The sequence below is a fragment of the Oncorhynchus nerka genome, linkage group LG2, assembly GCF_034236695.1.
Source record: "Oncorhynchus nerka isolate Pitt River linkage group LG2, Oner_Uvic_2.0, whole genome shotgun sequence".
Taxonomy (NCBI): domain Eukaryota; kingdom Metazoa; phylum Chordata; class Actinopteri; order Salmoniformes; family Salmonidae; genus Oncorhynchus; species Oncorhynchus nerka.
In genome coordinates, this window is record NC_088397.1 from 47,339,204 (window position 1) to 47,354,029 (window position 14,826).

Genomic DNA, 14,826 nt, shown 5'->3' on the forward strand with positions numbered 1-14,826 from the left:
CATATGGTGCACAGATATCTATATACAGTTAGGGAACATAGACAGGTTTTGGGTCTCGTACCCTGGCCTTACCCCTTTTAGTGTGTCAACTGAACCCTAATTGGTTTGTGCTTTGACGGTAGTGGTTCTTTCAACTACCAAAACTGAGTGGTGGAGTTGAGTGAGAATGGATGAGTAGGTGTCTCTCTCTTTCTCTCTCTCTCTCTCTCTCTCTCTCCCTCCCTCCGTCGCTCAGAGGACACAGTGAGGATTAGGATCTGTTGCCGTCTTCAGATTGAGGTCAATGCGATCTGTCAGGTGAGACTGTAAAAGCCCCGTAAGTACCTTAGAGATCCCACACCTCAATGGAGAATATACAGTATCCTCAATGTGTTCCACAAGCGTGAGCTGACTATTGTATGTTGTAGAGTCCCTGTAGTCTTTCACTAAACGGTGATGTCAGCCCTGGCATGAAAGGCACAGCTGAAATACAATGAGCCTCTAAAGGGTAGGACAGTGAACACAGCAGTAACTACCCCTGCCCTGCTATAGACCAGACTAGTGTTTCTATAGACGATAGGAGCTATAGGTGAGCTTCTCATAAACAAGTGATAACATGCGTCATTGAACATGCTTCATGAACCACACTGATCAACTGTACACCTGGTTCCCTCTTTCTACCTCACCCACTACTTACTGCGGCCTTTTACTCCTGAAACACAGGCCAGTGGGTCAATAGATGTCTTTCTACCTCCCTCACTCTTATCAAGGCAGCTGAGGACAGAGTAGACAGATAAGCACTTGAGCCGATGTGCATCTTCCGCTGAGCACAGCAAAGTCCCCCTAAACCTCAACCTAACAAAAGGTTAGGTCACTCCTACGCCCATGTACCCCCCGGCCTCCCGCTCCCTTTCCCCCTGCCCCAGGAGTCTCCTGTCCTTGTGCCCCATTGGCCATCGCTGATCAGGTGGACAGAGGATGCCCAAAATCTTCCCTAAGACTCGAAAACACGCCATCATTCGCCTCTCCCGCGTTCCTTGGAAGCAGTTGACGTGCCAGCTGCGTATTTGACGGCGCCCGTTCGGCCCTCTAGACGATCAGCTAGGACCCTTTTCCCCCGTTTCTCCCCCCGTGGTTTGGTTTTGAGCACTACAGGGCCGAAGCCGGCGTGTGAGGATGGGGGCCGGAGCGAGTGCAGAGGACAAGCACTCCAAAGAGCTGGAGAAGAAACTCAAGGAGGATGCAGAGAAGGACGCCAGGACAGTCAAGCTGCTGCTGCTGGGTAACATCTGCATGTCTGGTCCTCTTGCCCTCTGCTCTGGGGAATGGCCTGGGTTGAGGGTGTTCTATGGGGTGTCTCATCATGACCTGGTATCCTCCAGACTATACACAGTGTATGATGTGTAGACTCTAAGGCCCTATATGACTGTCCAGTGATTGGCTTGTATCTTATCTGGTCAAAGGTCTATTGTTTCCATAGCATGTGTAATAGAAATGTGAACATTTTGTGAAAAGCAACCTTTTGACCCTAAGCGTATAATCCCATGTTTATATTGATGAGTAGAATATACTGTGGATGGGGATAGATATAGTTGTTTTCTCTGCCGTTTAGCTTTGACAGAGATGAGAAGATAAAGTCTGTGGTATTTTTTATTTGTATTTATTATGGTTCCCCATTAGCTGCTGCCTTCCTGGGGTCCAGCAAAATGAAAACAGTTTATACAATTGAAAAAAAACATTGCAATACATTCACATATTTCACAATGCACTGTGTGCCCTCAGGCCCCTATTCCACCACTACCACATACCCACGGTACAAGATTCATGTGTACGTGTGTGTGTGTGTGTGTATGCACGTGGCTGTGCCTATGTTTGTGTTGCTTCACAGTCCCCGCTGTTCCATAAGGTGTTTTTTTATCTGTTTTTAAATCAAATTTTACTGCTTGCATGAGTTACTGTAGTACTGTACGCCTTCCATGGTCTGTTTTGGACTTGGGGACTGTGACGAGACATCTTGTGACATGTCTTGTGGGGTACACATGGGTGTCCGAGCTGTGCGCCAGTAGTTCAAATAGACAGGTCAGTGCATTCAACATGCCTCTCATAAATACAAGTAGTGATGAAGTCGATCTCTCTTCCACCTTGAGCCAGGAGAGATTGACATGCAAATTATTCATATTAGCTCTCTGTGTACATCCAAGGGCTAGCCATGCTGCCCTGTTCTGAGCCAATTGCAATTTTCGTAAGTCCGGTAGTGTTGAATAATTCAGATGTGTAGACAGAGACAATGTTATCTTGGCTCTTGGTATTATATCATTCATCATTAATCACCCAGTATAACAGTTCCAACAACCTGGTCTCATAGACTAGACGTAACATAGTAAATGCAAATCCGGGACACTCAAATTAGTATGATAAGTTACGTTTGGTATGGTTACATAAGACAGATGGTTAAGACAAAAACAAAAGCAAGCTGGTTGGTTGGGGTGGACAGGTGAGCGTATAATGCGAACTTCCAGCAAACCAAATGTTGCGAGTTCAAATCTCATCATGTATAATTTTAGCTATTTAGCAACTTTTCAACTGCTTACTACTTTTTAGCTACTGTTAGCTAACTCTTCCACTAACCCTAACCTTAAGCCTTAAGCTTTAACTGAACTCCCAAACTTAACCCTAACCCCTAGCCTAGCTAACGTTAGCAAGCTAGCTAACATTAGCTACCTAGCCACCTAGCTAGAATTCGTAATATATAATAAGTTTTGCAAATTTGTAAGATATTATATGAATAGTAATTCTTAATATATCATACTAAATGGGCAATGGACATTCACAAATTAATATATACAATACGAAGCGTAACAAATCATAATAAATGGAGTGTCTCGGATTTACACACAGAATAATAAGAAATGCTCTGAGACCAAGTTGGTTCTAAGGATGGTCTTAGTCCTAAACCAAGTTGGATTATAATTTAAACTTTACCAGACTTGCAAACACTATTTTCATTGAAGAGATAATTACACAGATTCTTTTTCATGATTTTGTCTTTATTGGGGATGAATCAAGGGAAATGTCACCGATAATAGGATTACTATGCCAAATACATTTACCCTCTTGTAGACATTTGCTAAAAATAATTGACTGAAACTGCTGATATTCAGAGGCACTAGATTTTGCACCAGCAACATTGGTGGGACTAAGCATCGGTTTCTATGTCAAGGCCAGAGGCCTAGCTTATCCACCCCTGGCTGTCACACTATTGTTCTAAACACTTTGGTAATTAATCACCTCAATCTCCCGGTAATCCTAAAACAACAACTGTTGCATTACAGAAGATTTAACCTCACACTACTGCACACACACATGCCCTACAGCCTAATTACCCCCAAGGCAAACCTATTATAGCGCTACTGACCCCAACGTCCACCCTCAACATAACACCCTGCACCAATACTGAACTAAGGCCTAGATTCAATCAGATCAAGTGTTAACCTGCGATAGCAAAAAAAAAAAAAAAACTCATAGTGGATATTTCGGAGAATTGGAGCCGTCGAACTGGTGAGATCATTGACACGAAGACACGCCAGCCCGGCTCTCGTCGGAAGTTACAGAACGAGAGAGTGGAGACTACACAGAAATAACGATGCTTAGCATACAAAACCCGTTCATTTCCATTGAAGGACCTAAAGGATGAGAGTGGGAGAGAGAGGCAGTGGGAGGGAGCACGTTCATGTCATCAGAAACTTGATTAGGGCCACAACATGGATTGTAAATCCCTGAGGTGTAGTAGCCATGTCATGAGCAAGTGGAACACATGCAGATTCCAGGTGGTGCTGCTGTCATAACAACATTCGGCATGTATAGGACTCTGCGCCCAGTTGTCACATTGACACTGTCCCTGAGGGGCCTCCACAACTCATAGAAACTCTAATAGAAAGTAAAGTAGTGAGTGTTTCTCACTGGCCCTGCAAAGAGCAAGCAATGCAGATGCAGAAGCACAGTGGCTAGGAGAAACTCCCTAGAAGGCAGGAACCTAGGAAGAAAACTAGAGATGAATCAGGACTTGAGGGGTGGCCAGTCGTCTTCTGGCTGTACCGAGTGGAGATTTAAGAGAACATGTGGCCATTAAGGCCTGATCATTTTTCAAGACGTTCAAACGTTCATAGATGATCGGCAGGGACAAATAATAACCATGATGGCTATAGAGGGCGCAGCAGGAGAGTGAGTCATACTATATCTCCGTGACAAGGTTCTTCCTGCCATCAGCTTTGGAGGGGCTTAGGAGAGGTGTAATGAGCTTGGTGCCCTTGTGTGGATCATCTGTGGGTCAGGGCACACACCGATTCAACGGAGGGGACCATAACAGGACAGGAAAGAAAACGGAGGGAATAGTAGGAGAGGAAAAGAAAGGGGGAAAGTGAAATGGAAGAAGGGAGTACACTTTGGGACCTGTCACTCCAGGTCTAAAATAGTCTAACACTGCGGCCCAGTGGTCATCTTTGGTTCCTACATACAGACTGATCGACACACTCCCAAAACCTCACCATGCAGTAGATCACTGTCTCTTACCACAGGCTGCCATTTCTATATACATACCTGAGATCTAAATAATTGTATTGCGTGTCACTAACCCCACCCCCACCCACTTCTGTACAGGTGCTGGAGAATCAGGAAAGAGCACAATCGTCAAACAGATGAAGTGAGTCTGGTGACACTATTGTACCCAGTGCAATATGTCATAAAACATATTGGTGTCTCAAAGATCAAACGTCAACTTTATCTGTGGCTGCTTGTCTTCTCGCAACAGAATTATCCATCAAGATGGTTACTCTCTTGAAGAGTCCATGGAGTTTGTCACCATCATCTACAGCAATACCCTTCAGTCCATCATGGCGATTGTAAAGGGCATGACTCAACTCAACATCGGCTACGGTGACACCGCTCAGCAGGTAGCTACTGAACACCGACTGTCTACAGTACACTGTTCAGACAGGTGGATTATATAACATACCCAAGCCAGGCATCATATGGTTTGGGATTTGACATAAAACCCTTTGACAAACTGAGTACAGTGAGCATGATGTGTGTTTTTGGTGCTTGTGTGTGTCTGTAGGACGATTCCAGGAAGCTCATGCACCTGGCAGACACCATTGAGGAGGGTTCCATGCCCAAAGAGCTGTCTGACATCATCATCCGGCTGTGGAAGGACACTGGTATCCAGGCATGCTACGACAGGGCCTCTGAGTACCAGCTTAACGACTCTGCTGGATAGTAGGTTTACTCTCCTGGACTGGACCGACCCCATCCCTGTTCCCTTTCCCCCCATCCCTATGAAACCATTACCATCATATCCACATAAACAAAGGACTGGTTTTCTAAGACTAAAAAGCTCTTTCAAATTGAGAATCTCCATTGAGAATGCTTTTTAGTCCAGGGCCTGGCTCTGTATCTGGGAGACTAGCCCTAAGAGCTTTGGACCTCTTGCTAGACTTTTATATAGATACATCGTTAATCCTATATTAGTGTGTTGATGAACCAGGCGAAGGAAGGAGGTTGTTCCTTTCTCTGTGTCCCACCTAGCTATCTGAATGACTTGGAGAGGCTGGTCCAGCCTGGATACATCCCCACTGAGCAGGACATGTTGCGATCAAGAGTAAAGACCACTGGTATCATAGAGACCCAGTTCGGCTTAAAAGACCTCAACTTCAGGTGAGGCTGGAAACACAACGAAGTCTGCGTTAATCCCCATTGATCAGAATCCCCAAAACACTGAAAAGCAACATTTCTCTTTAAGTAATCCAATGAGCTCAGGTGACAATAACATTGTAATAACATTGGCGAGCATCACAGTGACATCTGCAAGCGCTCCCTCTCTCTCTCCTGCAGGATGTTTGACGTGGGCGGCCAGCGCTCAGAGAGGAAGAAATGGATCCACTGCTTTGAGGGAGTGACCTGTATTATCTTCATCGCTGCTCTGAGCGCCTACGACATGGTGCTGGTGGAGGATGACGAAGTGGTGAGATACATTATCGTCACATTGTAGACGCTAGATTGAAGGAGCCACTGTTGGAACGAAGTGAAGAGACGCCACGATCAAAGAGGGTAGATTGAGGTAGTGACTGTGGCACTGTAGTAGTAGTGGTAGTAGTAGTGTCGTGGTCAAATGAGCTTTTGTGAGCTCTCGGACAGATTTGTTTCTCTCAGAAATTTGTTTCATAGGCGTGTTTCATGCAACGCAATCCATTTGTCCCTCTTTTTCTGAATGCGGTTCTCTCCTCATGAAGAACCGAATGCACGAGAGTCTCCACCTGTTCAACAGCATCTGCAACCACCGCTACTTTATTGCCACCTCCATCGTACTCTTCCTCAACAAGAAAGACGTCTTCACCGAGAAGATCAAGAAGGCTCACCTCAGCATGTGCTTCCCCGACTACGACGGTGGGCTCACAACAGCAGATCTGTCACTCAAGCAATGTTCTCTTTGGAACACGCCCCTTTTCCCCCTCTATGTTCTTTTGATGTCAGGAGCCATGTCAGAGCTCAACTATTGCATACTGTGTTTGTCATCCATAGCCTAAGGCAGCTCTGATTTCTGTTGAGTCTTTTGACAATATAGGTATTATTTCCCTAAATGTTGTTGGGATTCCCTGTAGGCCCCAACACCTATGAGGATGCTGGCAACTACATCAAACTCCAGTTCCTGGACCTGAACTTGCGGCGAGATATCAAGGAGGTCTACTCACACATGACCTGTGCCACAGACACAGAGAACGTCAAGTTTGTGTTTGACGCCGTAACTGACATCATCATCAAAGAAAACCTAAAGAGTTGTGGTCTCTTCTAAGAGCCACACCGTATAGGTGAGTGGAACTCTTCTGGCCTAGACTATGATACTGAGAGATTGTCTGCCTCTGGGATGGTACTCTGCCCATTGAATCACAGAGCCCCGTAGTTAACCGTAGTTCACCCGGAAGATAGCTCACTAGGAATTAGCACGTCATTTCTCTGTCACTCTCCCCCAATGGCCCACGCCGTCTGTGATTTCCACTAAACACTCCTCTGTTTCAGGGTGTTGGTTTACCCTCTGAATCCTATCCCCTTCCCCCTTCAAACTGCGGGAAACAATCTCCTCAAGAAGACCGGACGAAGGAGACCAACACAGCGACTGTCTCTGGAAGCTGCCATTCACAAATTATGATACTACACACACACACACACACATGAATTCATACAAAACGCAGCATCATAACCAAAGACATTTAAGTTCATTTGAGACCTGGAAAATAGGTGTACTGTCAAAGTAAGAGGATCTATACTGTACAGATGTATGTTATAAGTCAATCATAGTCAAGCTATCGTCCTTTGTTAAATGTCTTGAATAGGAACTCCTTTTCCATTGCAGTGCTATGCAACCTGTAGTTGAAACATCGGCGCCTGTCAGCAGAAAGCGCTTCTTCCCCCAGACAGTACATTTGAATAGGTGTAAGGCAATGTATCATCTCTATGCTCCAGTAACTGGCATAAGAAGCTATAAGAGATGGCCTCGTCACCTGCAGACATATTTCAACTTGCGTGACAACAGGTTACAAAACCCATTCATCAGCAAAAATGGGTTGTATGTGTAGAACAGATATTGAGCTGTACGTATAGTGGGCACAATATGAAAGACCTCAAGCTACAGGAGAGGACCAATGACATGAAATCGGACCAATTCATTCTTATATGTCAAACATCACAGAATTGTAAAGTTGAGGGTAACTTGCATCTAGAACTATTTCACTGATGAGCGACTGTAGTAAAGACGCAGTATTTTTATGGATGTAGCTTGGTCACATACTAATTTGAATACCTTGTAAGTCTTTGGGCCACATTCTGTACAGAAATAAAACATGAAATGTTCATGTGAAATCAGAAATTAAGTTAAAGCTTCTGTAGAAAACTAACCTCTGAACTAATTACTAAATAAATTCACCTCAATATTGTCATGTTCTGTACTTTGCATTTATTTCAGACTATTTTTTTTTAAAAGAGATTTCTGACATGAAGAGAAAACCCATTGTTACAACACGGTCTGAACAGTACTGTAGAGGAGAAAATCATTAGTTCAAATTCAAGACAGCCTAAGAGAAGAATGGTTCAGTCCTGATTCGTTTATCAAAAAACCAAAATAACTGAGACGGTTCGAAGACAATGGAGGGCAAAAACAAGATGTCAAGAAGATCATCTTTAACCAAAAAACCATCGAGAGTTCACTCCCAGAAAAGAAACATGACATTTGTCAATCCCTGAGTTTCCTCTCCACATACAGGAACTTAAAACATTCTGATAGCAGCATTCAGGGATGGTTGTCGATGGGAAGGACCATCTGCTTCCACATACACATACTGTATTACTACGTACTAAAACTTTGGATATAGAGCTAAGCTAACAGGAGCGTGAACAAAGCCGTACAACCTGCATGCTCAACAGAAAATATATTCCGCATGAGTGTCTGACATGATATAGCCCTTTCTTGAATAGGAATACTACGAGTAGAAATGTATCGTTGTTGTTCAATGGAGACATGACACTCTTACACAGCGACCTTAAAAACATGACACACTTTATGGCTTTGTTCAAACATACAGGTATGACAGACTGTATGTCAGGTATACATACCAGGTAAAGGTAAGTCTGTATTAACAATGAACCAAAAAGCCCAAGGCACTATTGTCCATGTGATTGTGTAAATCTATATCTCACTGTCATGGCACATAAAATGACATGCATACATCTGCCTATTGCAAGGGCCATTGCATGATAGTCAGAGATGCATATATCACACATTCACCTCACAAACGTAATATTACTGAATGGAGGAAAAAAGTTCAAAGCTGTATGACTCCGAAGCGGAGGCCTCTGAAAACTTCTCAGTTGAAAACATAAGAACTCTGACATTCCAAAGTGGCCTTTGGAAATCCCAAGCAGTGAGGCACTAGTCCCCATGTGTAGTGAGATCTATTTTTGAGTAATGCACATTAAAAACTACGCTGTGGACTACAAACCTGTATCTGGATGGCACTGTTCCCCGAACCCAAAAAATATTTCACAGATCAGCTGTATGTTCAGAAAACCTAGCTACAGACCCACACCCAAACACTAAATGCCTCATTGCTTGGTTCATTTATTCCTGAAACAAAAAATCCCAGTCGTACTGGCACCAACCCTGACGAATCACAATCAAAACATATATATATATATATATATATATATTTTTAAAGTCTCCTTTAAAAAAAAATGTCTCCCTCTGTACACTAAGTGATGCATATTATAAGACAATAACGCAAAAAAATAAAATTATAATTCAAAGGTGTTCTAGAGAGTTGGTATTGTCCACCTTGGTCCTGAGCAGCAGAAGAGTTGAGTGGGGGGGGGTGAGACGACAAGGGTTTATTCCCCCGTCCTAGTCGCACAACAAGCTGTGCCTGAGTGAGTCTACTGACTGGGGACCCGTTCACACCAGTGTCCTCCTCTCCTCCAAGAGCTCAAAACAGTCCCACCATGTGATCGATCTGTCTCATGTACACACTCTTCAGAGGCAGAGAATACCTCCGCTCCTCGGGGATCCGGTCACACTGAAAGAGAGAAAGAAGAGGAGAGCGGAAGATTTGTACAGAAAAAAAGATTATACACAAGTAACCTATCAGCAATCTTACTCCGCATATTTTAGCATAAAGAAATGTACGTTATTCATTACTGTATATTTTAAACTGCGGTATTTGATCCTGCAGGCAGTGTCATAGTAATATGTATTTATATATCAGAGGGTCATTACGTTGCTATTGTTAGAGAAAGGCCCATTGGAAGTTTCCTGATCTGGTACCACCTTCTCACAGGGGGACAGGTCGTTCCACTGCTTCTCCCGAAAACGCTTGTCGATAGGCACTACATGGCCCTCCGTGGTGAAGATGTACTTGTTCTCGGATTTGTGCAAGGGGTTGTCATCGTCAAACAGCTGGAAGGAGAGGGTAATAGGATTAACTAGAAGCAAAGTCAGGTTATATTAGCTTAGAAAAGCCCATTCCAGTTTCTGACCAACAGTGCAGGTCCACATACCAGGTAAAGGTATTTGCAGACAGTGCAGGTACACATACCAGGTAAAGGTATTTGCAGACAGTGCAGGTACACATACCAGGTAAAGGTATTTGCAGACAGTACAGGTACACATACCAGGTAAAGGTATTTGCAGACAGTACAGGTACACATACCAGGTAAAGGTATTTGCAGACAGTACAGGTACACATACCAGGTAAAGGTATTTGCAGACAGTACAGGTACACATACCAGGTAAAGGTATTTGCAGGTCTCGCTGAGGAAGAAGCTCTCCATGCGATCCTCTTTGGACTTGTCCACCACGTGGTGGAGAGTGGCATACCCACACCTGCCAAATACACACATCCGTTTAGGGAACCCAGGTGTGACGTCAAGTCAGTAGAACGAGACATCCTAAGTCAGTAGAACGAGACATCCTTAAAACACTCTAAAGTTGTGTTCCTCCCAGATCCGACTCATACCTGACTTTGGCATTTTTTTCTAGGCTCTCTAGGATATCCATTCCAACGTGTAAATAGAAAGGATTCTTGGTTGCCTGGGAGGGGAAATGAAATAGCTCACTCAGAGCAGCTCATAACATTCAAACATTGTGTTTCAAATTAATGTGAAGCACTGGTACCTGGTACAGGAGATAGGTGGACTCCACCAGTTCTGGCCTCAGGGGGTAGAAGAGCACGTCAGGCGCCTGTAGCTGCCAGTTGTACCTCTCCGGTAGGGCCCCGAAGCGCTTCCAGATGGCGTAGTAGAATGCATGCAGGCAAATGGCCTCCTCCACATCACCATTCAACACCTGGCGAGTACAACACAAGGTCAGAGGTAAACACAGGGAAAACATCATCATCACAAACAGTAATAACACTGTCAGGATGAACATACAACATTTATTGGGACAATGTTGGCTGAGGACATATGCAGGGCTGCGCAGCTCCCCATTCCCAGAGAGAGAGGTGTCTACCAGGAGGCCAGGGAAGAAGGCCTGCAGGGAGTCGATCCAGGTGTTCATGATCTGGCCGTTGAACATGTTCACATTGACGTAGAGAGGAGGGTCCCCTTCTCCTTCGTTACATGACTCCCTCCTGCAGGTTCAACAGGGGAGAAGGTTCTCAGACGACATCATCATACACATTACCTTCACAGAGCGTAGATCAACACTAAACAACACACCGCCAATATACCAACACACACAAAAAAAATCAAGTCAATTCAAGCACAGGACTGACCCTCTTCTCAGGTGGTTCTGGATGCTCTCATAAGAAGCTTGGAACATCCGGTAGTCCTCTTTCTCTCCAAACAGGATGTAAGACTTGAGCAGGTACTCGTAGAACGAGTCCATCCCTGCTCCCAGGCCACTCTGCTTGCTAACCCACTGTCCCGTTTGGATGTTCACCACGTTCCCTGAGAGTTCAAAGAGAAGAGGTAACCATTTGACGTGCAACAAGAAGGGAAAGACGCTGCTACGCATAAGCAAACATCAACATACAAACATAAGACTACACCAAAAGAAAAACGGATCTCTACTCACCTAGCAAGCCCGTCTCATTGCTCCTCAGTTTCCACAAGGCTCGGACAGCCCGTCTGGCCACCCACTCGAACGTGGAGTCGCCAATCAGACGGCTGAGAATGCCGAACTCCACCAGCAGGGAGCCAGCCCCTGCTGTGCAAGTCTCATTGATGCTGTCTGGAGGGACACCACTCTTCAGGTTCACCTGAGGAAATGAAGTGACAGGGCGATCCAGTCACTGAGGAACATTACAGTAATTTCAGTTGTACTCGTAATATATTGTAAACAACAGGTGAAGTAAATGTCAATGAGACATACTGTAGTGGATCTCTGTGGTTGTTTAATGGTCTAAGATCTCCCTCCACCCCTGTTTGGTATTCCCCCCCTCCCGTCTACAAAACCAGGACTGTCAAATCGCTATGAACCCAGGCAATATCAGGTAACCCACTATGCAGCTCTCCTCTCCTCTTACCCTGGGGTAGGGAATGCCTGTGCTGGTGTTCTCGAAGGCTGGCAGCAGGCGTACTGCCAGGTCGTGGGCCAGGTGCAGTAGCTCATTGTCATAGTCCACCAGGCCCGCGTTGCCGAAGGGATGCTTGGGGTCAGTCAGGAGGATGTGAGCAGAGATCAAGCTACCCAGGATCCTGGAGGGACAGAGAATGAACGAATGAGACAACCATCCAAGTGATGTTAGAAGGTAGTCCTTGGTTAGGCATTTAGATATGCTTCAGAGAAATGCATTGAACTCTGCTACCAACCACTAGATAAGAGCTACCATTGCCCTACTTTTAAACAATGCCTAACCAATACCTCATCTACAATCACAACACTTGTATTGCTTCTTTCTTTCTTTTTTTTGCCACTCGTGAAGACAACGAAATGTTCTTTGCGGTTTACTGAAACGCTAGCGGCAACTCCACTGTGGTTGTAAATCTGTTTGCACCACCTTCACCATCTGTAACTTGACCCGAAGCTAATCAAACACATTTCAGTCACTATTTGAAAGGAATGACATATGTAATACCTGATGTTAGCCTCAAACACCTGCACAGTGGAGTCCTTGTCGAAAGAGACAGTGTCTATCACCAACTTCACAGCTCTGTGAAACTCCGACACATTCCCCAGTACCTGGAATGAGAGACATTATTGAGATCATTAAAAATACCCTTGACAGTAAACTGTTTTAGCAATACCATTCCCCTTAAAAGCCCACAAAAATAAATCAAACAGGAATTCAGAATAAGGCTGCTTACCAGTAAGGTGTCAAGGGTGTCAATGAGTGTCAGGGAATAGTTTCCCAAAACATCATTGATGTTGATGTTTGACCTGAAAAAACAATGAAGCAATGAAAAAGATAACAGGCTTGACAATAACTGAGGGCATGTATATGTAGGCTATATTGCAAGCACCAAGTCATTCATAATGGGATCACATTCAACTTGATCACACGTTGAACAAGTTAAATGGATTGACCGTTTCAGCTTGAGAAAAATTCAGTTTTGTCCTGCTGTGCCTTTTATGTCAAGGTGAAAAGGCTAAACGTTGTGGTATATGGTCTCACATACACACATCTGCATGCTGTTTTAGCCAATCAGCACCCAGTATCCAAACTACCTGGTATATAAAGTCAATAATAAACTGGGTGGTTCGAGCCCTGACTGGCTGACAGCCGTGGTATATCAGACCGTATACCACGCACATGACAAAAAAAATGTAGTTTTACTGCTCTAATTATGTTGGTAACCAGTTTATAATAGCAATAAGGTACCTCTGAGGTTTGTGGTATATGGCCAATATACCACAGCTAAGGGCTATATCAGGCCCCCTGCTTTGCATCGTGCATAAGAACATCCAAAAGCCATATTGCTTAAATAGAACCCTTGCCTGGTCTCCAGGTAAATAGAACCCCCAGCCTTACTGTAACTATATTTATTTAGATATTTACATAACTTTTTAACCAGATCTGTTAGTAAGTCCTGCATGACAGACCGATGCAAATTACACTAACCACAAGACACAGTTACCAGACATCAGTCAGAATGGAAATGTTGAACGGAGAGTGGACACACCTCGTAAAACAGGGTAGTCTACCAACCTAATGCATCAATCAATCCAGCACGTCATCGTGCACACACATACCCGTAGCCTAATAATCAATTTCACGTGAGTGTGACCAGATTGGTTCTAGGCCTAGCTATCCGGCTATAGATGACTCACGGGTTGAGAACGTCAGGCCCTCTCCCTTGACAGTCTATGGGATTCAGCTCATCCTCAGGAAAGGCATATTTCATGTAGTTGTCATATCCAAAGTAGAACATGTCTTTGGCCATGCCTTTCATCTTTATCTTGAGTGTGTCCGGGAAGGAGCTATATCTCCTGTCATACTCGTCCCTGTCCCCCTCAAAGAGGCTAAGGTAAGACTTCTTAGGTGAGTCCTCTTTACTGGCACAAGAGGTCCTGCATTGTGCGTCTCCATGACCGTGTATTCGTTGTGACCAGGAATTGGCCTTTGCGGATTCCCCATCGTCTTGCTTAAAAAGTTCTATTTTGTGCAAATTGAAATTGAAATTAAGGGGGAAGTTGAACCCCCAGCTAGGTCCCAGTCCAAACGCTAGCCATAGCAGACAACTGACAGTGAGTCTGAGCACGACGAGAGCAACCACTATTGACCTCCATTGCATATTTGCCCTGGATCGGTCTTAAAAACCATAGTTCAATTTGACAATCCTTTGATGAATAGATGGCTGAATTGTCTTCTGTGTGTTGCTTACAAGCCACCTAGGCAGCCTGGCTGACAAAGTCGACAGCGCACCACACTCTTCCTGTCAACAAAACCAGCCCCTCCCCGGTTCCCCGGTGTGATTGGAGCTCCAGTCATATCGTCATCGAGAAAGAGGGGGCCGGCGCGTTTCAGCAATTGGCTACCATGCATGTCCGTTTTTCTGTATGTCAAGCAATACAACTTTAGAGCCAATAGAAAATAGCCACAAGCATGAAAAAGTAGTGGGGGCAGAGACAGGCGGTGTCAGAAAATAACATTCGACCAGAAAAATCACATCAGCATACTTTGCATTATTTGCAGTCAGAACAAATGACATCAAATCGTTTTTTGTTTTTACTATCTGACATTTGTTTGTGCATCTGTTTGAGTTACAATCATAGCCTACCAGTCATCTGAGATTCTTGGTACAAGTATTAGTCCAATGATGTGTAGACTAAATCAAACATTTCCCTTAATTTTTATTACAAACTTA

At 44.4% G+C, this 14,826-nt stretch overlaps 2 protein-coding genes across 3 annotated transcripts; one reads left to right on the plus strand and one right to left on the minus strand.

Moving 5' to 3' along the window:
* The first annotated feature begins 930 nt into the window (after nt 1-930).
* LOC115136250 (guanine nucleotide-binding protein G(t) subunit alpha-like) lies at nt 931-7,961 on the plus strand. The gene is made up of 9 exons (XM_029671851.2): nt 931-1,261; nt 4,636-4,678; nt 4,787-4,928; nt 5,093-5,250; nt 5,560-5,688; nt 5,866-5,995; nt 6,264-6,417; nt 6,633-6,839; nt 7,048-7,961. Exons 1-8 carry the CDS (start codon nt 1,156-1,158, stop codon nt 6,821-6,823), a joined length of 1,053 nt encoding a protein of 350 aa, XP_029527711.1. The 5' UTR covers nt 931-1,155; the 3' UTR covers nt 6,824-6,839; nt 7,048-7,961.
* A 3-nt stretch (nt 7,962-7,964) lies between these two features.
* edem1 (ER degradation enhancer, mannosidase alpha-like 1) lies at nt 7,965-14,425 on the minus strand. 2 transcript variants are annotated; one of them, XM_065026974.1, is made up of 12 exons: nt 13,790-14,425; nt 12,826-12,898; nt 12,597-12,700; nt 12,045-12,216; nt 11,594-11,777; nt 11,292-11,466; nt 11,027-11,147; nt 10,691-10,861; nt 10,533-10,606; nt 10,303-10,399; nt 9,845-9,973; nt 7,965-9,593 (listed from the first exon to the last, which is right to left on the minus strand). In XM_065026974.1, the coding sequence occupies exons 1-12, from the start codon at nt 14,251-14,253 to the stop codon at nt 9,504-9,506; spliced, it is 1,854 nt and encodes a 617-aa protein (XP_064883046.1). In that variant the 5' UTR covers nt 14,254-14,425; the 3' UTR covers nt 7,965-9,503. The 2 variants fall into 2 exon arrangements, with proteins under 2 accessions (XP_064883046.1, XP_029527698.1); XM_029671838.2 differs by having other exon boundaries at nt 9,794-9,973; nt 13,790-14,424.
* Between the last annotated feature and the right edge of the window lie 401 nt (nt 14,426-14,826).